This window comes from Hemicordylus capensis, chromosome 5 (assembly GCF_027244095.1).
Source record: "Hemicordylus capensis ecotype Gifberg chromosome 5, rHemCap1.1.pri, whole genome shotgun sequence".
Lineage (NCBI taxonomy): Eukaryota > Metazoa > Chordata > Lepidosauria > Squamata > Cordylidae > Hemicordylus > Hemicordylus capensis.
Window position 1 is genome coordinate 246,986,697 of NC_069661.1, and position 23,963 is coordinate 247,010,659.

The 23,963-nt window shown below is 46.6% G+C and overlaps 1 protein-coding gene across 7 annotated transcripts in view; it reads left to right on the plus strand.

Annotated features, from left to right (window-relative positions):
* Positions 1–9,669: 9,669 nt before the first annotated feature.
* Positions 9,670–23,963, plus strand: part of ABCC9 (ATP binding cassette subfamily C member 9) — a 108,762-nt gene continuing 94,468 nt past the window's right edge. For 2 of the 7 annotated variants that reach the window (XM_053257770.1, XM_053257776.1), the window contains exons 1-6: positions 9,672–9,730; positions 11,237–11,412; positions 11,964–12,081; positions 15,188–15,417; positions 21,367–21,533; positions 23,267–23,408. In XM_053257770.1, the coding sequence (XP_053113745.1) occupies positions 21,389–21,533; positions 23,267–23,408 (287 nt within the window). In that variant the 5' untranslated portion in view covers positions 9,672–9,730; positions 11,237–11,412; positions 11,964–12,081; positions 15,188–15,417; positions 21,367–21,388. Of the gene's footprint in view, positions 9,731–11,236; positions 11,413–11,598; positions 11,932–11,963; positions 12,082–15,187; positions 15,418–20,740; positions 20,848–21,366; positions 21,534–23,266; positions 23,409–23,963 lie in introns of those variants that run through there. The other 5 variants (XM_053257771.1, XM_053257778.1, XM_053257775.1 and 2 more) reach the window with 5 other exon arrangements.

Genomic DNA, 23,963 nt, shown 5'->3' on the forward strand with positions numbered 1-23,963 from the left:
TTGGACTGCAAGTCTCATCATCTGGCCGTTGTGGCAGGGGATGATGGGAGTTGTGGTCCAACACCATCTGGGGAATCAAGTTGAGGACCCCTGAGTTAAAGGCTACTGCTGTGTTCCATCTACTCACCCTACCTAATGCTCATATCTATTTTTTTTTAAAAGACATTTATACCACCTCATCTAATAGCTCAGTGCAATTTACAATCAATCAATAGTGCTGGCTGTTGCTAACTGAGCAAAGAGGCACCTTTTAAAAGTGGCGATTCTCTTTACTGAGCAGGGGGAGAGCAGCTGGCCCTATCCATCCCCAGCACAGCATCCCTCCCATGGCTGTTCCTGGTTATCTTGTGTTTCTTTCTCAGATTGTAAGCCCTTTGGGGACAGAGAGCTATTTAGCCATTTTATTTACTTACTCTGTTTATTTCTATGTAAACCGCTCTGGGAACCCTTTGTTGAGAAGCACTACAGTATATAAATATTTGTTATATTCTTATGAGTGAAGAAAGTGAGAAGCAAACCTTTTCTCTCTACTCCCGCAGCGTCTGTTGAATTCCAGCAGAGAGCAGCCTGGCTACATGGGAAACATGTTCTTTGTGTTTCTCAGAGAGATGGAAACTCCAGTGTGGGAATTTCTTGCTTACTTAATTACTATTATTATTTATATAGCGTTCTGAGGTTCCCAGGGGCTTCTGGTTGGCCATTGTAGGAGATACAATGCTAGTCTGGATGGGCCTTTGGTGACATCCAACAGGGCAATTCTCATAGTCTTATGAGCCCACATGAGCCCACTCCCCATGTCCAGCAAAGTCCAGAGGGGCTCGATCCTAAACCATGTCCTGATGATTGAGGGGCTTGCCTTGAGGGGGTCAGTGAGAATCTCTCAGGCTACCCATGACTGCTAATGGAGGGCCTGCAGCACATCCACAGGGACCTGTCTTCATAGCACACCAGTTAGGCTGGATCTACTGGATCTGTGGATCTGCTGGATCTGTTAGGCTGGGTCTGGATGTGTCTGCCTCCTGTTCATAGGAAGCTGCTTTCTGTGGAGTCAGCTCATTCGTCCAGCTAGCCACGGCCGGCATGGCAGATGGGGCAGGCTGCTCAGAGACCCAAGGATCTATTCCCACAAAGGGCCACACACCCAGCGGAACCCTGTGCAGTAGCACAAGTCAGCTGAAGACACACTACTACCGCACCAGGGGCATCAGGGCTGTTGCTCAGTAGGAGAACCCCAGCTTTGAATCCAGAGGTTCTCTGTAGACAATACTGAGCTGGATGGACCAGTGCTGTGACGGCACATAAGGAGTTGCACCATGTACTTCCTATGTACCTGTGCAACCTCGCCCCACCCCACCCTGGCCATCAGCCACTGAGAGTGGCACTTTCCCAATTAAAAATATCAAAACAATGGAAATAGAATGTTTAATCTCTAGGTGGATTTGGTTGCAATCAGAAATAACTGCTATATTTATCCTCTGGATAGCCAGCTATGAGATCTCTCTCTCTCTCTCTTTCTCTCTCTCCACCCCGCCCCCATGCATAGATATACACAGATGTGCTCTGGAGTTGCCCATTGGTATAGCATGATCCTAAGCAAGTTCCTAACTTTGTGAGTCTTGCTTCTCGGTATGTATGTGTGCTCTTAGGACTGAAGCCTTCACTTCTGGAGAGCAGGGAGAAAGACATCTAAAGGACCTTGGGGCTGCTGGAGAAAGAGTTTATTTCACTGTTCCTGACTGCTGCCGATTGAGCGCAGCCGAGAGGAGCAGAGCTCATTCAGACTGGGGCGGAGGGAGGCCAGCGGCAGCCCGGGTCCAGCCCACCACCGTGGCCCTTAGCCCCGCCCCTGCATCTGATGTCAGACGCTAACCCCCAACCCCTGTGTCTGGCGTCGGATGCAGGAGGTGTAGCTTTGCTTGCAAATGGGGTGGCACGGCCCCATTTGCAAGCAAAATCCCCGGCCAGCACCGCGTCCCTCAGGGGGTGCACAGCCCCGCTTGCGAGCAAAGCCACGCCCCCTGCATCTGACATCAGACGCAGGGGGTGGGGCTGGGCCACAAGGCACGGCCCCTGAGGGACAGCGGCCAAGGTTCTCCGAACCCGTCCGAACAATGGTGGCTCTTCCTCTGATTAAGAGTATCTGGAGACATGTAATTAAAGTTCAAAGTAAAGGGATGTATTGTATGTATGTATGCATGTATGTATTTATTTACATTTTATATCCCACTTTTTCTCCAAAGAAGCCCATAGTGGTGTACTACAAACTTAAGTTTCTCCTCACAACAACCCTGTGAAGTAGGTGAGGCTGAGAGAGAAGTGACTGGCCCAGAGTCTCCCAGCTAGTTTCATGGCTGAATGGGGATTTGAACTCGGGTCTCCCTGGTCCTAGTCCAGCGCTCTAACCACTACACCACGCTGGCTTTAGGAAATACATGTCTGATAGAGAGAGCCTACACCTCTGCAGATTTGGAGGTGAGGGAGGAGGGAAGTCTGTCTCTCAGGTGAGAGAATGAAACCTTAGACCAGGCCTTCTCAACTTTGACCCCCCCAGCTGTTTTTGGACTACAACTCCCTTAATCCCGAGCCACAGTGGCCAATAGCCATGGATTATGGGAGCTGTGGGCCAACATCTGCAGGAGGGCCAAAGTTGAGCAGCCCTAGTCTACACAGACTGGCAGCAGCATCTCCAAGGTTGTGGACAGGAGTTTCTCTCAGCCTATCAGGAGATGCCAGGGAGGGAACTTGGAACCTTCTGCATCCAAGCCTGCAGATGCTCTTCCCAGAGTGGCCCCATCCCCCAAAGGGGATATCTTACAGTGCTCCCAGATGCAGTGTCCCATTCAAATGCAAACCAGGGCAGACCCTGCATAGCAAAGCATTGTTACCTTCTGAAACTTGCATCTTCCAACATGCGCATGGTTGTGAACATGACGTATTTTAAAATAAGTTATCACAGCTCTCCCAAAAGCAAAAATAGGGCCTTTGATTTACTAGAAACAAGCACCAGAAAATAAAAACTGCCCTGGTCAACTGGGAGAGTTGGAATAGCTAATATTTTGGTTGCATATTTTTAGCTGTATTCTAATATGTTGGAAATTTAATATGCAAAAATTAAAATTAAAGTGAGAAATTAAAATTAAAATGAGAGCTCCCTGTAGTCTTCTGCTCTGGGACAGGATAGAAGTGTAAAAATCAATGCTATTCCTCTCCCTGGTTTTTCTAGGTTCTCAAGATGAATTAATGGAATGGATGGATGGATGGATGGATAGATGGGGAAGAATATGGTTAAAGGAGGACCTGCTGTCTGAAGTCGCTCCTATTTCTGTTTGCATCCTTGGACAGCAGCCCACTTCGCAACTCCTAGAATAGCATATGTGCAAATTATCTCTGGTTTTGTCAGCTCTGATAAATGTGAAGGCCAGCTTGTAATTTGGCTTTCCAAAAGGCACACATGAGCATCCTGGCAGGCTGCCAGAGCTTAATCCGAGCCAGGGTTCACGAGGGCTCCTTCGTCTCAGGAGCTGTTCTTCTGGGAAACCCTGGGAAGTCTGGAGTAATCAGAAAGTTGGGGGTGACTGTGAGCATGTCCAGAGTGGAACTTAGGAAGCTGCCATATACTGAGTCAGACCATTGGTCTATCTAGCTCAGTATTGTCTTCACAGACTGGCAGCGGCTTCTCCAAGGTTGCAGGCAAGAATCTCTCTCAGCCTTATCTTGGGCTACTTGAGAGATTTGTTATTCACACTTTAAAAATGGAAGGTTGAACTAGATCTATTTAAAGGATCCTCCTCAGTTAAGCAGCTAAGGAAAACAATTTATGGAGAGATTCTAGAAGTGGGTTTTTAAAAACCTGATTTAGAATGTAAACGCTACAAACACCACACTTCACAGTACTTGTTGCAACCCGATCACCCGATCGTTCTCTTTAAAGAGAAAAAAGTCCCTTTCCATTTATGAGAAACAAGGTGGCGTTTATACCATCAAGTACTACCACTTAATGCGGCTAAGCCATGGCTCCCAGAGGACCAGCAAGAGTGCCCTAAAATCACCTGCAAACAGAAAGCTAGTGAGCAAGGCAAAACATTCAGGGAAACCCACTCACATTTCTTAAAAGAGTGTGTGGTAGCCAAAAGAGTGTGGCAGGGAGTAAGCAAGCTGTTAAGAGTGGCCTGATTTGGAAAAACAGACTTGGGAAGAACTAACCTCGGGTTTGAGCGATAGAACCTCCTTTCGAGGTCCCAGAAAGAAACCTTCAAGGAAACGGGATGGGACGGGTGCCCTCATACTAGGGAATTGGAACGTTCCCCTTCTCGTAATCAGGTTGGTAAACCTGTATGTCATTTATGCAATGCTCCTGCATAGGAATAGGGAGGGAAGACGCAACCAAGACGTTCATGCAGATGAGACAGTAAATTTCTTCTGGAAAAGTTTGTATGGTTATGTGCAAAAAGACAAGAGTATCTCTTCTAAACCGCAATGGGACAAATTGTGGGAATGGACGTTGGACGTAACCCCCCCCATTACCTGATGTGCCTTGAAATCCCCCCACCCCTGAGTTACAGTACTGCCTGCATATACTTTATAACCCTGTGGGTTTCCAAATCCTTGTGTGTAAATCTTTGTAGATATATGATGTACAAACAACCACTTCGTATATAATTGTGCTTTGGCAACGTACTGTATGCTTTGGTAGTTCTTTGGTTCAATAAAAAAATCTTGTCCTATAAAAAATAAAATAAAATAAATCTTGTCCTATCTTGGGGATGCTGCCAGGGAGGGAACTTGAAACCTTCTGCTCTTCCCAGAGCGGCTGCTCCATCCCCTGAGGGGAATATCTTGAAGTGCTCACACATCAAGTCTCCCATTCATATGCAACCAGGGCAGACCCTGCTTAGCTAAGGGGACAAGTCATGCTTGCTACCACAAGACCAGCTCTCCTCTCCTCTGCTTTGTCTCCTCAACGAGTGAGCTCCATTGTTACCCCCACGCCTGACACTCGAAGGAAGAAAGACAGCCTCATATCCAATAGGTGGAGCTGAGACCTCATCAGCCTTGAGCAGAATTCAGGATGTGGCGACTTGAGATAGGAGCATTGGTCTGCAGCATGCCAGTAAATGGTGTGATTCTTATTGCCAAGCTCCTGTTATCTCAAAGGCACAGTTCACCAGGTGCAAAATGGAAATGACATATGCGAGGAGATGTATGGGCTTGTGGGCTGGCCAGTGCAGAAATAAGACAACAGGGGAGACACATTTAGATGCTTAATCTGTACACACAGCATGCCTGGATTAAGGAAAACCGAAGAGAGGGCTTCTCAGATCTGGGTCCCTGGATGTGGGTAGACTACAGCTCCCAACATCCCCAGCTACAATGGCCAAAGTCAGGTCCCTAGGTGTTGGACTACAACTCCCATCATCCACAGCCAACTTAAGGCTTGCCAGCAGCTGTTGGACTGCAACTCCCATCCTCCCCAGGCACAATAGCCATTGTGGCTGGGGATGATGGGTGTTGTAGTCCAACAACATCTGGGGACCCAAGTTTGAGAACCTTTTGCTGCCTGAGTGTAGAATGGGAAGTTCTCAAAGTGTGGCCTGAAGTTTCTTGGATTTAGTCTTTTTCTCAGGGTCCCCAGGTTAAAAGGTGAGGGGCTAAACAAGGGGGCATCTTCTGTTCTGCTTAGCTGGAGGGGAACTTTCACTATTAGCTCTACTTCTGTGTCCTTAAGTTTCCACCCTGTGCCACCAGGCATGACCAGGCTCTGCCCCCTGCTGACCCATAAGCTGTCATCTTCCCCTGCCTCCACTAGATGCTGTTAGACTCCACCAGGTCCCCAGATCTGCTAGGCAGACACCTCCCCATGTCTCTCGGGGTCTCCCTTTGAATCTCAGGATCTGGTCAGCTTGAGGCTCACCAGCCACGGCTGGACTACAACTCCCATCATCCCCAGCCCCAATGGCCAATAGACAGGGATAATTGGGGTTGTGGTCCAACAACAGCTGGCAAGCTCAGGTGGGTCACCCCCGCTCTAGAGACATGGCAATGTTTAGCCATGTGGCTGCACATCACAAGTGGAGAGGTGAGGGCCAAGGTCTCATGCAGAGCAGGAGTTCCCAACCTGGGGTAGCAGGGGTTCCCAGATATTATTGACTACAACTCCCATCATCCCCAGCTGCTATGGCTTTTGGTTGGGGATTTTGGGAGTTGTAGTCCAACAATAGCTGGCAATCGGAGTGTGTACGGAACCGGCTAGTCTGGACCGGTTCGAGTCTGGTCTGGACCTGAACTGGACTGGGCCAGTTTGGTCCAGCACCCCCTCAACGCCCCCCCCCGGTTTGGTCGTGGAGGGGGGTTCGTGAACATTTTTTTAAATTTTTTTTACTTACCCCCCTGGGGGAACTGTTGGAGTCGGCGGGGTGTGTATGTCTGCGGAATCCCCCCTCCCCCACTGGCCTCCCTTGATGCCCATACCAGCTGGCCAGCTCTTCGGCCCATTGGGGCCTTCCCCCTCCGGCACGGTGGCCATTTTGGAGGCCACTGAGCCTACACAATTGTCCTACGCGTGGCCAATTGTGGCCATGCAGGACATTGCAGGACCCTGGAGCCCACCTCTCTGATCCCACCTTGTTCCACTGGCATCCCTAAGAACACTGGTGCCTCCGACAACTGCTTGGATTCTTTGTGCTTTGGGGCTGGTCTTGCCTGTAATCTTTCCACCTTCTTTTCCGACTTGCCCAAATCCACTGTAAAACTCAATTCAAATGAATGTCACCATGCGTGAATTGGCCCTTGGGCAACTCAGTTGAAGTGACAGTCGGGGGACCACAGCAACTCCCATTGTCTAGATGGTGTACTGCATACTGCACAACCTTAATAATGGTAAAGCAAAGTTGTGCCATCAAGTCGGTGTCGACCCCTGGAGACCACAGAGCCCTGTGGTTGTCTTTGGAAGAATACAGGAGGGGTTTCCCATGGCCATCTCCTGAGTAGCATGAGATGATACCTTTTCAGCATCTTCCTATATTGCTGCTGCCCAATATAGGTCTTTCCCATAGTCTGGGGATTCGAACTGGCAACCTCTTGCTCCCTGGGCAAGTTACTTCCCCACTGCATCATTAGGTGGCTTTAATAATGGTACTAATTCACAATACTAACAAAATGCAGTGAACAAAAGAATTCTTTCTTAATTGGACATTCCTAGAGCAGTGATCAGAACTGGGGAAATTGTTCCCACCCATGAGCTCTTGGGAAAGGACCATTATTATTTCCAGGACTTTCCCCTTAATTTTTTTTTGCTTCATCCCGATGACGCATTGCATCCATTTCTCACACAGCTGCTTGCTTCAAGGCAGCAGCTGAATGTTGGCTGCTCAGGTCTGCTGTTATAGATTTCCGATGTTGAAACAAGGGAATCTTATTGAAATCATGATAAGAGAACATCTTATCATGTTCTCATGCCATGATGGATGCAGGAGATCTGTGGGATTCACACATCATGTGTCCTGGCTTGATTTACTCTCAGGGTAGTGGGGAAGATGAGAAGGTCTGGATCCACAGTGACAGAAATGGACCCAAATCAGAGCATCATAATTGGGCCTTTCAGTGAGGGAGGGGACACATCCATCACACATTCAGAATTTCAAATCTCTTAAGTCTGCAGAGCTAGATTTTAAGAGAGTGCCGCCTTCTTCAGGAACCCTGTCCCCTGTCTGGAAAAAACACCTCTGTCTTCAGCCAGTGTCCCCTATTAAGACCATTGGGGAGGGGGGAGGTCTGGTTGTGGTTACCACCAGCTCATTTGGCGGTGGTACCAAAACCGGCCCGTCTCTAGCATTGCCCAGGGCTCTGGAACATGCTCCCAAATGAAACCAGAACCTCTCCATCTCTGGCTGTTTTAAAGTGATTCTTGAAAATGCACCTATTTAATCAGGCTTCTAGTTTATAACGTTTTTAAGTTTTATTGATAGTTTAATTTGTCTATATGATTTAAGGTTTTAATTGTTGTATTTTAATTTGTAAACGGCCCAGATATTTTATATGGGGCAGTATATAAATGCAATACAAACATACATACATACATACATACATACATACATACATACATTGAGAGCCCTTTTGAGACAGGAAACCATCATACGTTTTTCTATGTAAACTGCTTTGAGGACATGATCAATCTAATGTTGGCTCAGTGCGAATCTAGAGATTCTCTCGGCATGTAGACTTCCTGTTGTATTCTATCTAGTAATCTTTTGTATTTTGTTATTTAGATATTTGTTCCAGTGGGGGCCCTGTAGAGAGAGAGTGGGGTGGAATCAAAAAGAAAAGGGAGGGGAAAGAGAAGGGGGAAATGGAGTTGCTTCTGGAATAAAGTCTTAGTTAAATTCACATAAGATTCTTTTGTGTTTACAAGGGAAGCAGCTATAAAACCCATGCAGAATAATCGTGTAAACCCAAAAACTTTCCCTGATCTCTGATTGACAATGTGCCAACCTGACAGTAACTGAGATCCCTAAGCATAGATTTGAACTCAGCTTGATGTCACCATCTTCAAGTTGGGTTGACATGTTGTCAACCAGAAACCAGGAAAAATTTCTGAATTTACATGAGACAGTGCACCGTGGGAATATCCAGATTCTCATGGAGTCAACGTTAGATCGATCATGTGCATAGCCCGTTTGAGAACATTTTTGTTGAAAAGCAGCATATAAATATTCTTAATAATAACAATTGATTGATTAAGTGCCGTTAAGTCGGTGTCGACTCTTAGAGACCACATAGATAGACTCTCTCCAGGATGATCTGTCTTCAACTTGGCCTTTCAGGTCTCTCCATGGTGCATTCATTGCTGTCATAATTGAGTCCATACACCTTGCTGCTGGTTGTCCTCTTCTTCTATTTCCTTCAACTTTTCTCAGCATTATAGACTTCTCAAGAGAGCTGGATCTTCGCATAATATGTCCCAAGTATGATAGCTGACCCTGATCATTTGTGTCTTGAGTGAAAATTCTGGATCGATCTTTTCTAAACACAATAGAAATGATTAAAACAATATTTTAAAAATAGATTTAACAAAAGGCCTGAGAAAATAGGTGTGTCTTAAGCAATCTTTTGAAGGTAGCCAGAGATAGAGAAACTCTTATACTGACAGAGAGTGCATTCCAAAGTCCTGGGGGCAGTCACAGAGAAGGCCTCGTCCCATTTAAGTAGATGGTGATGCTGAGAGTGATTTGGTTTTGGGGACTGCAATCTAAGTTTCTTTCATAAAAGACTAGGAGATGGGTGCACCTCCCAGAGACTGAGGGAAATGTATGTGGAGAAGCCTGATCAAAGGGGTTTTAAGTCCTGGAGGGGATGAAGGCAAAAGCTTGAAGGTAAATTGCAAATTACTAAAGACAGAGACTTCGGTGTCATGGGAGAAAATGGGGAGTTGTGGGGCTGCCTAGCAAAACCTGCAATAAAATAGCAGCAGAAACACTGGAACACAGTGTCCATGGCTGTCGATGTCTCTACAAGAATGCACAGAGTATGGGAAATAATCAAGATGAGCTTGAACTTTGATTACAGGAAGGTAAAATACAACTCCATACAAATAACAGAGACCTGGAGGGAAAATTCCAAGGATTGGAGTGTAGGTGTTGAAGAGGAAGACTTGTTCAAATGGAACAGATGCAACAGAAAAGGCGGGGGAGTAGCATTATATATCAAAAACACGTATGCCTGCATAAAAATCCAAGTGAGTAAGCATGGTAGCCCAGTGCAGAGCATCTAGGGGGAAAGAAATGCAGTCAGGGCTGGCTCTAGAGTCTCTGGGGCCATAAGTGGAGTTGGATTTTGCACACACACACCATCAAGAAGGGCAGAGCCCCAGATTTAACTTGAACTGTGCCCAGTTGAATGGCCAGCCCAGGTAGATGGCCAGGGAATGATCAGCCTGCTCTGGTTTGAGGATGCAGTGGGAAAGAGTCCCCTGTCTATTATGATGGCAAAACTCTAACACTTCAGAGATGAAAAGGTGCTGCTGTTAATTTGGAGATCCAATCTGAGACCATGAGGTCATTCACACAATCAAAAACTGAGGTCATCCACACAATCAAAAACTGTGTTCTACCCAGGTTTGGGAGCTGAGTGCTCCCAATTTTTGGTTGTGCGGAAGCAAGGCAAGAGGAAAACCTGGGTAGCAGTGATTGTGCGGAAGCAAAGTAGGAGGAAAACCTGGGTAGCAGTGATCGAAGCTCTTCTCACGATCAGTGAGAAGAGCTTCCTCGAGGTCTGTGGGGAGAGTGGGTTTGCCTGGCCCTCCCCACAGACAATCCCTTACCCTGTGCTGGGTGAGCAGATCGCCCACTCAGATGAGCGGTGACTCTCCTGCGGGCTGCTGGTGCCTCGCCACAGCTGGCCCGGCTGCTCTGGGGGTTGGGCGCAGGGAAGCACCGCTATGCACCTCCCCGCCACCAGAGCCCCAGCAATGGACCACGCAAGTGTGTGGTGCATTTCTGGGACTCCCTTTCCCCCCAAGTGGGTCCACTGTGGCTGCTAGCAGCTGTGGCAGACACACGATCTGTTAACCTCATTTAAGGGGGTGGCTGTTTAGGTGGGCTTGCTTGCCACCATAGAGCCACTGGGCTCAGCCTCGAGCCCGGAGGTTCTCGTGAGTGAGGAAAACTGGGCCTGGCTTCCTTAACCGAGTTTTGCTCGCTCGTGATAGTAGCTTCATTGTGTGGGAGCAAGGCACACAACCTGGGCAGCTTTTCCTCCTACGTTGCTTCCACACACTCACTTCTACCCAGGTTTTCCTCCTACCTTGTTTCCACACAACCAAAAATTGGGAGCACACACAGCTCCCAAACCTGGGCAGAACACAGTTTTTGACTGTGTGAATGTCCTCCGTTTCTTTTTGGAAAGGAATGCTGGGGCAGGCAATTTGTCTTCAAGAGGTGGTGAAGCTTATGACCCTAGCTCTTTATTGGGAGTGGAGGCTCAATGAGCAGAGACGACTGTGTGTTTTGGGGTGCCAAATGTGCAGGCCTTTTAGGAGAGCAGGGTGCAGGATTATATATTACATCCTTACACCCCGGTGCAGTGTCAGGCATGTGTGTCCTCATCCGCTTCAACTCCTGGAAAGGACATTATTTTAACCAGAGAGAGAGAGAAAGAGAGTGCCCTCGTCTCAACCCTGGAGGATGTCAGATGGCTGAGGCATAAAATCTGTGCGCTAATGGACCGGGTATTTTCTTTGCAGACACATATATTACGGCTTTGGATGGCTTCAGCATTCCTCTCAGCCTGCTTTGAGCCAGAAGCAGGGGAGAGTGGGCTTTGCTCGGTAATCTGCAGACTGCAATCTCTTTAGCATGGCACCCTAAAGAGCCGTCTCTGCATCCATCTCACGTTTTTGTGTTGCTGCAAAAGATCCTGGTAAGTCCTTTTCAATGGGCGAATGCGTGGGGGAGGTGGGGGAGAGAGGTTACAAGCTGAGGATTATCTCTGGGAAGCGTTCTCGTTGCACAGGCATTATGTAATATCTTTCAAGCAATGCAGCCTGCCCCTAAGAGCACATGGTTATTATTTGGCTAGCAGACTCTCTGATCAACATTGTAAACAGTTTTCATGTGCTTGAGGCCCTCCAAAAAAAAAAGAAAAAAAAAGACTTCAGCTGGTTTGATCAAGAACCACTACACAGGTGCTCCAGAGGCACTGCGGAGAAGAAAGTAAGGCACTTTCAAAAAGTGGGAGAGTTTGCCCATTAAGATATGCACAGCAGACTTCGGGAGCATTCTTTCACAGGATGCTAGTAATGCACTCCACTCCAGAACTTAATATGGCAACTGCAATTAGAAGCAAGTTGCAGTGAATCTCTTCCCCTTTGCTAAAATCTCTGGCACTTGTAAAGAACAACTGACAATCCGATATTGGGGACAAATGGAGAGCAGGAAGGTATATATAACTTGATTTTATATCTATTTCAGAAAGAGTTGGAAATGTTATTATCCTTATTGGTGTATAACCAGAGCACTTGTGGGTGTGAGAGAGGTACTAGCAGACTTGGGATACCCCACAGATACATCCTTTTCACAAAGCAAGAAGGTATATATGACTTGATCTTATCTCTCTTTCCAAAAGAGCTGTAAATGTTATAATGGAGGCATACATGAAGCAAGCACCTGAAGATGAAAGAAAGGTTCTGGCAGATCTGGGGTAATCTGCAGATACATTGGTTTCACAAAAATTAGGGGGGGGGCATTAAGGGGGCTAACTCCACCCCCTCAACCTGCCCCAATGTAAGTCAATGGAGTGAAATGTCTGTGCATTCAGAGTGCAGTTAACAGACAACCAGGTGGGCGGAGCTAATGGAACTCAGGGGCAAGAACGGGGGGCAAGAGGGCTTCAGCAAAAAGAACGGGAAATTTCTCAGCAACCCCAGGACAGTCAGAGCCCTTGGCTGCTTCCTGTGCTACTTTGGGGGCGAGGGGGGGTACCTAAAACTCTCACCATGCTCAAGCACAGGCTCAGATATTAGATAGCACATGCACAGCAGAGCTATACTGCAACAATTTGTTGCGGATTCATACACGTAGAGTTATCATTTTAAACATGTGTTACAGCTGGCAATGACTCCAGTTTCATATACTGTATATATTTTAAAATATTATTTGATATTGTTTATCGTAAAGGGGTAGTATGTTATACAGTGATCTGGAAGGATTCCCAGTCTTCATTCCTATGGAGAGGGTCTCAGAGACCCCTCACAGCCTCCTCATGTATGATCCATATTGGGACCTTGATGCGGGGGAAACGGGTCAGCCCTTTGCACCTGTGCTGATCCCCCAATTTGATTCCCCCCTCCCCACCCTCACTTGAAACTACTATTTTGCCCTGTTTGAGAAAACTTGTGGACGGCTACAAATAGCAGCTTTGAGAGGAGGCAATCTGGGTCAGGCTTACAGGGAAGCGGCAAAGGGTTAACCTCCTCTATTCTTACTTATTTCATTATTTATTTATTAGATTTCTATACCGCCCTTCCAAAAATGGCTCTAGAGTGGCCATGTCCCCCGAAATTCTGAGTTTCACCCAGATTTTAAGCATCTCACCCAGATTGCTTAGACCACTCAGATTCGACCTGGATTTAAGCTTTTATTATTTATTATTTATTTATTTTTAAAAAGCTAAGCTCTAGCCCTTGTAGAAGCGAAGTTATGGAGCCAAACATGGAGTCACTATTCTACTCAAAAATTATTTTCAAGCCAATTTATATCATATGCAAATTAGGCACCCGGCGGCAACCCTAACCTCTTTCCCCATGCCATGTCCTGAACCCATACTATCCACCCCACAAGCATTGCCAACAAACAAACAAACAAACAAACAAACAAATAAATAAAATCCCCAAACTCTCAGAGTCTTAAGCACAGAACCCTTGTGTCTAAAGTTGAGTTTCTGCGCTCTGGGATGTAAGAAGACCAAGTTTAAAAAACAACAAAGAGAAGGAGACATTTGACACTCTGCCTCAGGCTCAAAGAGGTATTGAGCCTGAGGCGTCCCAGGGGGACAGGTGTATATATATATATATATATATATATATATATATATATATATATATATATGAATGAGAGCTGGTCTTGTGGTAGCAAGCATGCATTGTCTCCTTTGCTAAGCAGGGTCTGCCCTGGTTTGCATTTGAATGGGAGACTATATGTGTGTGAGCACAGTAAGATATTCCTCTCAGGGGATGGGGCCGCTCTGGGAAGAGCACCTGCCTGCTTGCATGCAGAAGGTTCCAAGTTCTCTCCCTAGCAGCATCTCCAAGACAGGGCTGAGAGAGACTCCTGCTGCCTGCAACCTTGGAGAAGCCGCTGCCAGTCTGTGTAGATGGACCAAGGGTCTGACTCAGTATAAAGCAGCTTCCGATGTTCCTATACTGTGCGTTAGCTGAGACTCTTGTCTTTCTTACACCTGCAAGCTGGCTGGAGAGGAGGGCTTCTGAACATGAAATTCATGATGGAGTACATTTTCTTCACAAGTGACTAACTATAAGAGCACTTTTGGATTAGAGCAAAAGGCTCCCAAGTCAGATGTGAAACCACCCATCTTTCATTTTGCAAGCTGAGCATTCAATGATAATAAATTTAGTCAAATGTGGAGGTTCCTCCATGGGTATATCACCCAAGAGGTTTGAATAAGGTTTGGATAAAACTAATATAGTATCTCTGAGGAAGGGGTGGAGTTGAGTGTTGCACTAGGACCGGGGAGACCTGAGTTCAAATTCCCATTCAGCCATGAAGCTCACTGGGTGACTCTGGGTCAGTCATGTATCTCTCAGCCTAACCTACCTCACAGGGTTGTTGTGAGGATAAACATAACCATATATACCATTCTGGGCTCCTTGGAGGAAGAACAGGAAATAAATGTAAAAATCTAAATAAATAAATAAAATATAAGGCTAAGAGGCAGTCTTTGGGTGCATCTCTAAGACTACAATTTCTATGCACATTTAGGAAGAAAGATGCATTGAAAAAGTGAGACTTATTTCTGAGTAATCATGAATGGGATTGGGCTGTAAGACACATTATTGTTATTATTTATTTCAGTAGCACCATCCACACATGGCCATTTACATCAGTTGAAGGAGAGGAGAGCTAGTCTTGTGATAGCAAGCATGACTTGTCCCCTTAGCTAAGCAGGGTCCTCCCTGGTTGCATTTGAATGGGAGACCACATATGGGCACAGTAAGATATTCCCCTCAGGGGATGGAGCTGCTCTGGGAAGAGCATCTAGGTTCCAAGTTCCCTCCCTGGCATCTCCAGGTAGGGCTGAGAGAGATTCCTGCCTGCAACCTTGGAGAAGCCGCTGCTAGTCTGTGAAGACAATACTGAGCTAGATGGGCCATGGTCTGACCCAGTATATGGCAGCTTCCTAATTGACTTTGTGAAATGCTGGGAGGCCTAAAATATAGTTACTCCCTTTCCCCCTGGTAGAAGTCCTGTTTTCGAGTTGACAGATAGTCAACAGTTGCAACTTCTTTCCGCACTTTGCCTGTTGAATTTCTGCCTGTCTTGACATTCATAAAGGTGCAAGGAGCCCCGCCAAAGGATAACACAAAACAAAAGGGCACCTCTGACCTAGAAATTAAGTTGTGGAGGAGTCACCTTTTTGTTCACGCAAGAAGATTTCAGTTTTGCTTCTCTCTCCCCAGTTTCCTGCCCTCTTGAGTGTGTGTGTGGGAAAGACAAGAGGAATCTGTGCACTTTGGAAACCCGATAGGAGGCAGCAGCTGATCTTCTCATCATCAGCCTAAAAATAATCCACTCTGGCTTGTGTCGGCTTCTTCCCGCAGAACAGATCCCTGTCGTCTGAATGAGATTGGTCACCCCAGCAAGAGTGGTGTTTGACATTTTCAGTGAGGGTGTGTGTGTGTTTGCGAAGGTAAGATGCTCTCCAGAGTTTGATCTGGGCTTGAAAAAGCAACCCCTACTAACTTTCCCCCTTCTTTTCCTCATAACTTCTGGGACAAAGTATCTCCCCCCTCACTCTCTTTGTACTTTTCTGAGGTTCACAAACTGAGAACTGTTTTAACATTTTCTGTAGACTCTCTATAGAGATAATGTTCCCATTCTGCATTACTTATTAGACTGGGGGTGATATTTCTTCCTGAGAAAATGATCACAATAACTTTTCACTCCTAGGACGCAAAGTCTGGTGTATAATTGGCAGGCAGGCAGGCAAGGCAGATGAAGGGTGTCCCGTAGAAGTAGCAATATTAAGGAGCTTTTAAGAGATAGATAGATAGATAGATAGATAGATAGATAGATAGATAGATAGATAGATAGATAGATAGATTTGCAAATGTTACTTTTCAGTGCCATTTTTATGTTGAGCAAAGATGCAACTGTGATCATAATTCTGCCATTTTCTTAGCAGTTCCACTAGATATACATAAAGTATTTAGGGCATGATCCAGCCAAGGAAATCCAGCATATTTGATACAGGACTGTTTTCAGCACATGTTTAACAACTCTCAATGAAATCATGTAGAACTTTGGCTGCTTAACTTTGGCAGGATCATGTCCTGGTTATTTAGATCGTCCGAGGAGCATGATTCAAGCTCCAGATGAATCAGTAGGACAGAAAAATGTTCTTTGCATTCATCGCAATAGATTCTGGACATGTGCATTAAGGATAAAATGTTAATGCTAGGAATGGGGGGAGCAGCTAAGTATAGCTTATGATGGTTGTGCCTGTGATATTATCTAGAACGGCCAAATCTAAATAATCCACATAAGATTTAAAAAATAGAACAAAAGGACAAGCTGTATATTACACATGCAGAATTATGTGTGTGGGTAATGCAAAATATCAAATGTGAAATATGATGTAATCAGGACTACTCACAGAAAGTGAGAGTTGGGCTCAAAAAAGTTAGACTTTATTAAGAAAAAGTTTGCATTAGCAAGTTAAAAAGATTACAGGCCAAGTTCACTTTACAGCTTCCTCCCTTTTTTGTTTGGTTTTATGTCAGTCCTTATGCCACTACATTATTCAGAAATACCAAAGTAATTTTCTCTGTTATTCATCTTCTTTTGATAATGAATGATTTAATTAGTACGGTTGTGCATCAAAACTGGAAAATAATCAGATCGAAGTTGATACAGCCTGTATTGACAACATTTTGCATTGAATCGTTTTCCATGCAAAATAGCTAGTTATTATTATTATTATTATTATTATTATTAAAAAATTTATACCACTCTTCCAAAAAACTTAGGGTGGTTTACATTAAAAAAACCATTAAAATCAATTAACAATTAAAACAGAAGTTATAAAAATGCATAAAATAATAACAATTAAAACATCATAAAACACCAATTAAATAGCATTAAATAGTAGTATTGGCACCACCTGATATTTTCAGTATTGTATTGGGCTGTTTCGAATTCCAATGATCAGGTGGCTGTTTACATGCTCTCCTCTGTTGCCGATTATGTCACAAAACTTGCTTGTCATCAAATCTGGTGATGTGCTATGTATGGAAAATGCGGGGGCGGAGGGAGAGAGCAGTGATGTGATTGACATCTCTGGTTCAATGCATCAGGTTTGCTGGTCCTCCAAACATGTTGCAATTGGTTCACCCCCCTTCCATTCACAGTGCTTGGAGGGAGGGACATAGAATTGTATATTATAAGGTGTCTGAGCCAAACCGCCACTATTCTGTGAACAACTTTAAAGCACTATTGGGAAGGTACTGCTTGCTATTGAATAGGCTGCAAATGAATATTGTTTATCTCATCTGAATGTGTATGTTTCCTTTGCATGTAAAGGGATGACAGATGCAAATTCTGATCCTGGTTTAGAATAAGACAGGATCTCTCGTTATGTCCACACTGGGTGATCCTGGCTTCTTGTAGGCAGAGGCAACTAAATCAGGAACTGGAGCTGGGAATTAATTTTGAAACTCTACATAAAGAATCCAGGACCACCCATTTGGGATACAAATGAGAGATCCTGGCTTGTTCTAAGCTGGAACTGGAAGTAGAATACCTCTCTCTTCATGTGTGAAAGGGAATGGGGAGCATGTGTATCTGAGGATGGAGGACATCACACAAAGTCAGGGTACAATCTTAGCCCTACTACTACTACTATGACTACCACCAGGAGCAGAGCCACCATTGAACAAACGGGTTCAAAGAACCCGGGCCACCAATGGAAAGGGCCACTGGAGCCTCTGTTGTGCGTGATGTCACATACACTGGGCATAGCTCAGGTTCGAGATAGCACAAGCAGGCTCTCTCCATCTCATTTCAGGTAGTGTTTGCTGCCTAACAGCATTTATTTCCCTTCCTCTCCCTTGCTAGAGGGAGAGGAAGGGGAATAAATACTGTCAGGCAGCAAGCACTGCCTGTAAATGAGAAGGGGAAAGCTTGCTCCGGTCTCTCCAGAGCCCGAGCCACGCCCCATGTGCATGACGTCATGCACATGAAGTATCACTGGCGGGGCCACCAGGCGGGGTGGAACACAGGCCACTCTTGGGCCACTAGCAAGGGAGAGGAAGGGAAATAAATGCTGCCACTATTCTGCTTTTCAACAAAAGTTTCCAAAGTGAAAGAGAGAGAGAGAGAGAGAGAGAGAGAGAGAGAGAGAGAGAAAGAAGATTCCCTGTCCCAAAAGGGCTCACAATCTAAAAAGAATCATAAGACAAATACCAACAACAGCCACTGGAGAGATGTTGTGTTGTGTTGGATAGATGCAGTTGTTCTCCCCCTGTTAGGGGTGTGCAGAACCAGTTCAAATGGAACCTGATTAGATTTGAACCGGACCGGTTTGACAGGTTCTAGTTCTAACAGGACCAGCCCCCAAGAAAGGGGGCCGGTCCGAGTACGAACTGAACTGGGCCTAGTTCGGATTGAACTGGTTCGGACCAGTTTGACTGGTTCAGGTGGCTATGCTTGTAAAGGGGAATTTGGTAAGGATTCCCCTTTACAAGCAAAGGGGATCCTAAGGCTAAAAGGGTTGAAAGGGCAGGTGTGGATGAGAGGGCATCTTACCACCAGTGGCACAGTGGCCTGGCTCCCCCAGGCCCTCCTGATGCTCCCCCCCAGCAGTGCTGGTCAGCGGGGACCCGGTTCTGGCCTCTGCACATGCTCAAAGGCCATTTGCATGACCTCTGTGCTTTTGCGAAGGTCATTTGAGTCAACACACAAATTTGTGTGGCCTCTAGACTCACAAAAATGGCCTCTAGACTCACGGTCTAGAAAGAAGTGCTCCAGCAGCCGCCACTGGAGAGACCCTGCGCTGGGCTGAATAGGGCCAGTTGCTCTTTCCCTGCTAAATACAAGAGAACTGCTACTTTCAAAGGCACTTCTTCTTTGCCCAGTGAGCAGGGAGCCACAATTAGCTGGGGAATCTAGCCCTGCTGTTAATAGTTTTTAAGGTTTCCCCACCTCCTGCAGTGAGTTGTTGATTGCTTCCGAGCAAGCGTTTCACACTTTAAAAAGAGCTGGGAAGCAGAACTTCTGTGAGATTCTGTTTTAGCCTCACTGCTAGAGAAACATGAGGAGTCAGGAAACATGAGGAATGTCCCAGCACGATCCCTCCTGCAATGGGAGATGCGGGTGTGGCCAGAGAACCACAGGAGGTGCCTTGCTATGCCTCCTTGCTCTGCAGACGAGAGGAAGATGGAAATGTTTCAGCTTAGTCAAGGGAGTCCTTCAAAATAACAGTTGGGCTTCTGTGGTCCCAAAGAGGAAAGCCCTACTCGGCTATGGGAACAGGCAACTGTGACATTCCTATGCAATAACCAGCCCCCTTTAAAACAGACCTTTGCCAGTTTTGAAAGTGGTGCAGGGGGAGGAGAGCAGGGAGGGTTGCCAGCATCCGCCTCTTCTCTCCTCATGCTTCCTACAAGCTTTGAAAGGAGTGCAGGTTAAGGTACTCCTTGCAGAGCATGTGAGGGTCAGGTTGGTCCTGAAGAGCTGCTCCCTGCAGGAGCAGGGGGCATCACGTGCCCTGGAACCTGCTGCCAGGGTTCCTCTAATAGGGATCCCCAGAGTTTGTTGACTACAACCATCACCTCCAACTGCAGTGGTCTTTGGCTGAGGATTATGGGAATTGTAGCCAACAATGTCTGGGAATCCCTGTTATAGGGAACATTGCCTGCCACCTGAAGCAACTGCCTTGCCTTGCCTCATGGAAGGGCCGCCCTGACTGGGTCCCCCGAGGCTGGTATTTCAGCTGGAGAAAAGCTCTCATTAGAGTCAATAGGAGTCTTCCTTCCTGGAGGGAATAGCATCTGCGGAGGGTGGGGAAGGTTGGGGACTGTGATGGGAGGGAAGGGTAGCCCCTCTTCTCATGCCATAGTTGCAAACTGGATCTCTCCCACCACACATGCACATGGATACCCTGCAACTGCTATCTAAGTTCGGGGGTGGGGTGGGGAGGGAAGCACACAGGGTCAAAGAGTGCATTTAATATAAGTGTGGTTTGGCCTGAGGGCTGCAGACACATACACACTTTTTCTGGGAGCAAGCCCCAACCATAACAAAAGTTACTTTTGAATTAACAATATATAGGATTGTGTTGCATATCAATAATTCCTAGGTAGTGTAGTGGGGCATGCTAATATGCCATAACAAAGAAACCAACAAAATAATTAAAGCATCCTGTGAGCCCAAAGTACCCTCTCATAGAGGATGTTCCCCAGTGTCTCTCTGGTCTGGCCTTCCAATCGAACTCAGGTGGGCATAGGTATTAAGGCTGCCTTTCTACCTTGGGTGTGATTTGATCACCCAATCGATCCTGATATGGAGAGGCAGCAGAATTACTGGTCATCAGAGGAAGCTGCATGTTGAATCTCTGCTTGATTTGCTGCTTTGGATGTGTTTCCTTCAGGGGTCATGCTCAGAACTGTGACTCATGAAGATATACAGGAAGTAGATCATTCTGCAGGCATGCAGTTCTTAGGCATAGTCTATGGAGGTAGATGATGGTGATATGTTAGAATGCAGTGGATGGGTTGCAGGGGAGCTGGTCTTGTGGTAGTGGGCATGAATTGTCCCCTTTGTTAAGCTGGGGTCAGCCCTGGTTTGCCTTTGGATGGGTTACTACCAGTGTTCCCTCTAACAGGGATTCCCAGATGTTATTGACTACATCTCCCAGAATTCCCAGCTGGAATCGCTTTTGCTTGGGGATTCTGGGATTGGTAGTCAACAACATCTGGGAATCCCTGTCAGAGGGAACACTAGTTAGTGCATGTGAGCACTTTCTGCTGTAAGATATTCCCCTTGGCAGATGGGGCTGTGGATCAGTGGAAAAGCATCTGCTGCATAGAGAAGGTCCCGGCTCACTCTCCGGCATCTCCAGGTAAGGCTGGGGGAGGCTCCTGTCTGAAACCGTGGAGAGCCACTGCCAGTCAGTGTGGACAATACTGAGCGAGATGGACCAAATGGGTCAGACTCTGTAGAAAGCATCTTCCTAGGATCCTGTGTTCCTAATGGACAGTACCACCGCAGTCTGCTGATGTGGGCATTCTAGTTTTGAAAGTTCCTCCATGTTAAAATAGCTTGTTCTAGTAAGAACTAATCTGCCGACTTTCTTTTCACTATCCCTACAATTGGACTTGCTTTGGTCCAAATCAGTTAGGCAGTTCACAAGTTAGCCCTTGTATCTTTAAATCTGAAGGGAATATATGTCCTCAGTCATTGCGCCCAATGCTGCTTGGTAGGCCTCATGCTGCTGTCCATAAAAATCCCTGCAATTCCCAAAGGACTCTTGGGCTTGCTAGCTGAAGTATAGGCTTTTATGTTTTGACTAAGGAAAGGAGGAAGGAGAAGAAACTCCCTTGGTTTATCCCAAGTTTTTGGTCTGTCTTGCTTTTAACAGTGCAACTGAGCGAGAGGAAGCAATGAAAGTTGCATTTTGTGGTGCCGACAACCCTTCTGCCTACGACGTCACTGATGACGTCTTAAGAAATGTCTGCTTCCTGGATGCCCTCAACTTGGTACCTCATGTTTTCCTCTTATTTATCACCTTTCCTATTTTGTTCATTGGTAAGTAATCCAACTGCCACTTTGCAGTCTTGTTTCTTTTACAAAGAATGAGCAGCCTGACTCATGGGTCGCCTTGGGACGTAACGTGGTTCAATGGTAACCATGGTTCCGCACCCCTCCCCCCCGTTCTCCTGTCCTCATGGAGATGAAATGGAGAGCTATTGAACTGCATCATGCAGATTGTAGAGAGGAAGGGGAACTGGGTGTCGGGGTTTCCTTCAATAATGAAGGATAGCCCCACCAGCCAATGGCAACCGGGGCAAGGGAGGAGCTTCCTCCCTCAACATGAGGGCAAAACTATATGTAATGCTGGCACCAAATAATTGGAGTTAAAGGTGGCAAAACTCCACTCTGAACCAAAGGTTCAGATTGGAGTTCGGGGAGGGAAACTGTGGGTCCAAGCCCCTTCCCCGTGGGGGTACCTGTGTGGTCCTTAGGCTTACTCATGAGAAGGGCCAGGCAGCAGGTTCAGCATTGCTTCAGTGAAAGGAGCAATGTGTGATGAGGATGGATGCTATTCCTAAGCGGACTGCTCACCCGTGAGAGTGTAAGGCCATGGGAATACCCCTTCACAACTCATGAGAAGAACCGTCTGTGGGGACAGGGCCAGAATCTCTAATAATGTGTGAGGACAATCCCCTTTTCTCACAGACCACTCTCTCATGAGAGTGTCAGGCCATGGGGGCCAGATGGCAGATGCCACCCAGCCAGCTTGCTCCATACCAAGCAAGCCATGAGGGACAGGTACTCCGCCAACAGCTCTCCCTCTCTTGGCAACTGCCTCAAAGAAGCTTCCCAAGAGCAGCCCATCTGCCCATTTGAACATGTCCATCTTTGGTTTTGCCCAGAACGGCAACCCCACTCTCCCTGGGGTTGCTGGAAACCAGGTCTCCCCTCTCCCGTGATTCCCCACGGTGTCAGATCTGCATATGGCACAACGCCAGTCGGAACCCGGGAATTTTGAATGAGAGTAAAGATCTATCCCCGATCCCAGTGTTTCCCCAGTCTGCACACCCGGCTACGCCTGGACACATGGAGCATCAAAATCTCCTTTGGGTGCGTGAAAGGCTTATCTGGAGAGGAGGGGGGTAGTTGTACAAAAGTTCTGTCAAGTTAACCAGAGAGAGCGGGGGCCTCACACAAGTAGGAGCCCCCTTTTGGGTTGGCTCAACTCTTGATTGTTCAGTCCGATGGAAGTCCAAAGGTTTTGGCAAGCCTAAGGTCTTCCCCAATAGGCCTGCCTTCTCATGAGAGTGCTAGTCTCCTGGTGGCAAGCTACCACGGGGGCAGGAGTGTGGTTTGGTCTCCATGGGCTGCTTTGCTGGGGTGAGCCCTTGCAAGAGCATCCTTGGTCACTGCGGGCCAGACCTCAGGAACCTTTGCCCTCCCTCATATACATATCCCCTCCAAGGAAGTTATCATGTACCCTTCCCTTTCCTGTGTAACAGGAAAAAAGCTCATGCTTTGTGCCTGTTTCATTGGTCAGGATCTCAGCTAATTGCTTTATAAGCACTGCTGACTCCGAAAATGGAGCTCTGCCCTTTTTAAATGATGGCCAGTATTATAAAGTGGCCAAACCTTAGAAATCCTGGTGCATTTCAGCAAGTCTTATGGCAAGTCCTGTGTGAGTTTCCTGAATTGGGTGCTAAGTCCAATTAGTAATCAAAGAATTAGTTATCCATGTGCTGCCAGCATTGCCTTTTAATGTGGTTCTGGACCCTTCTTGGTTTCAGGATGGGGAAGCCAGAGCTCCAAAGTCCAGATCCATCACAACACATGGCTCCACTTCCCTGGGCACAATCTACGCTGGATCCTGACATTCACCCTCCTCTTCGTGCACGTGTGTGAAATCGGGGAGGGCATCGTTTCAGACATGTAAGTGCTCGCGATGGGGATGGGAACTTTGCAAAACTGTGCACCAAACCTGAAAGTATTTCCCAAGTGGGGGCTAACATTCGTCTTCTTGCAGAAGCATCTCTGCTTCAAAGGGAAAAGCCAGGGCAGGTTCATTTTGCTTCCTTTTCCAAGATGCAATGGACCACTTGGTAGAAATGCCAAGAACAGTCTGAAACATCTCATATGCCTGATTAACAGTCCTCCCCCACTCCTCTTCCCTTCCCCCCCTCTTCCTCCTCCTCCTCCTCCTCAAAAAAAAATCCATTCCATTCCATGGAAACTGCTAAAATGACTGGCCACACAGGCTGGGGTCAGTTGTTCTTGCCATATCAATTTCCTTAAAAGAAGGAGAACCAAACTTCTCCTAACGGAGAAAAAGAAAACTCCCCAACCTCTCTGCCTGCTCACTTTTTCCTTTCCAGGGATATGTGGCTATTTCCAAGGCAGGAAATAGCCTGCCTTAATAACCTGTTGTAAGGCAGGTTAAATTTATTATATTCGTGGAGGGGCTGAGGCATAGTGGCTAAACTGAAA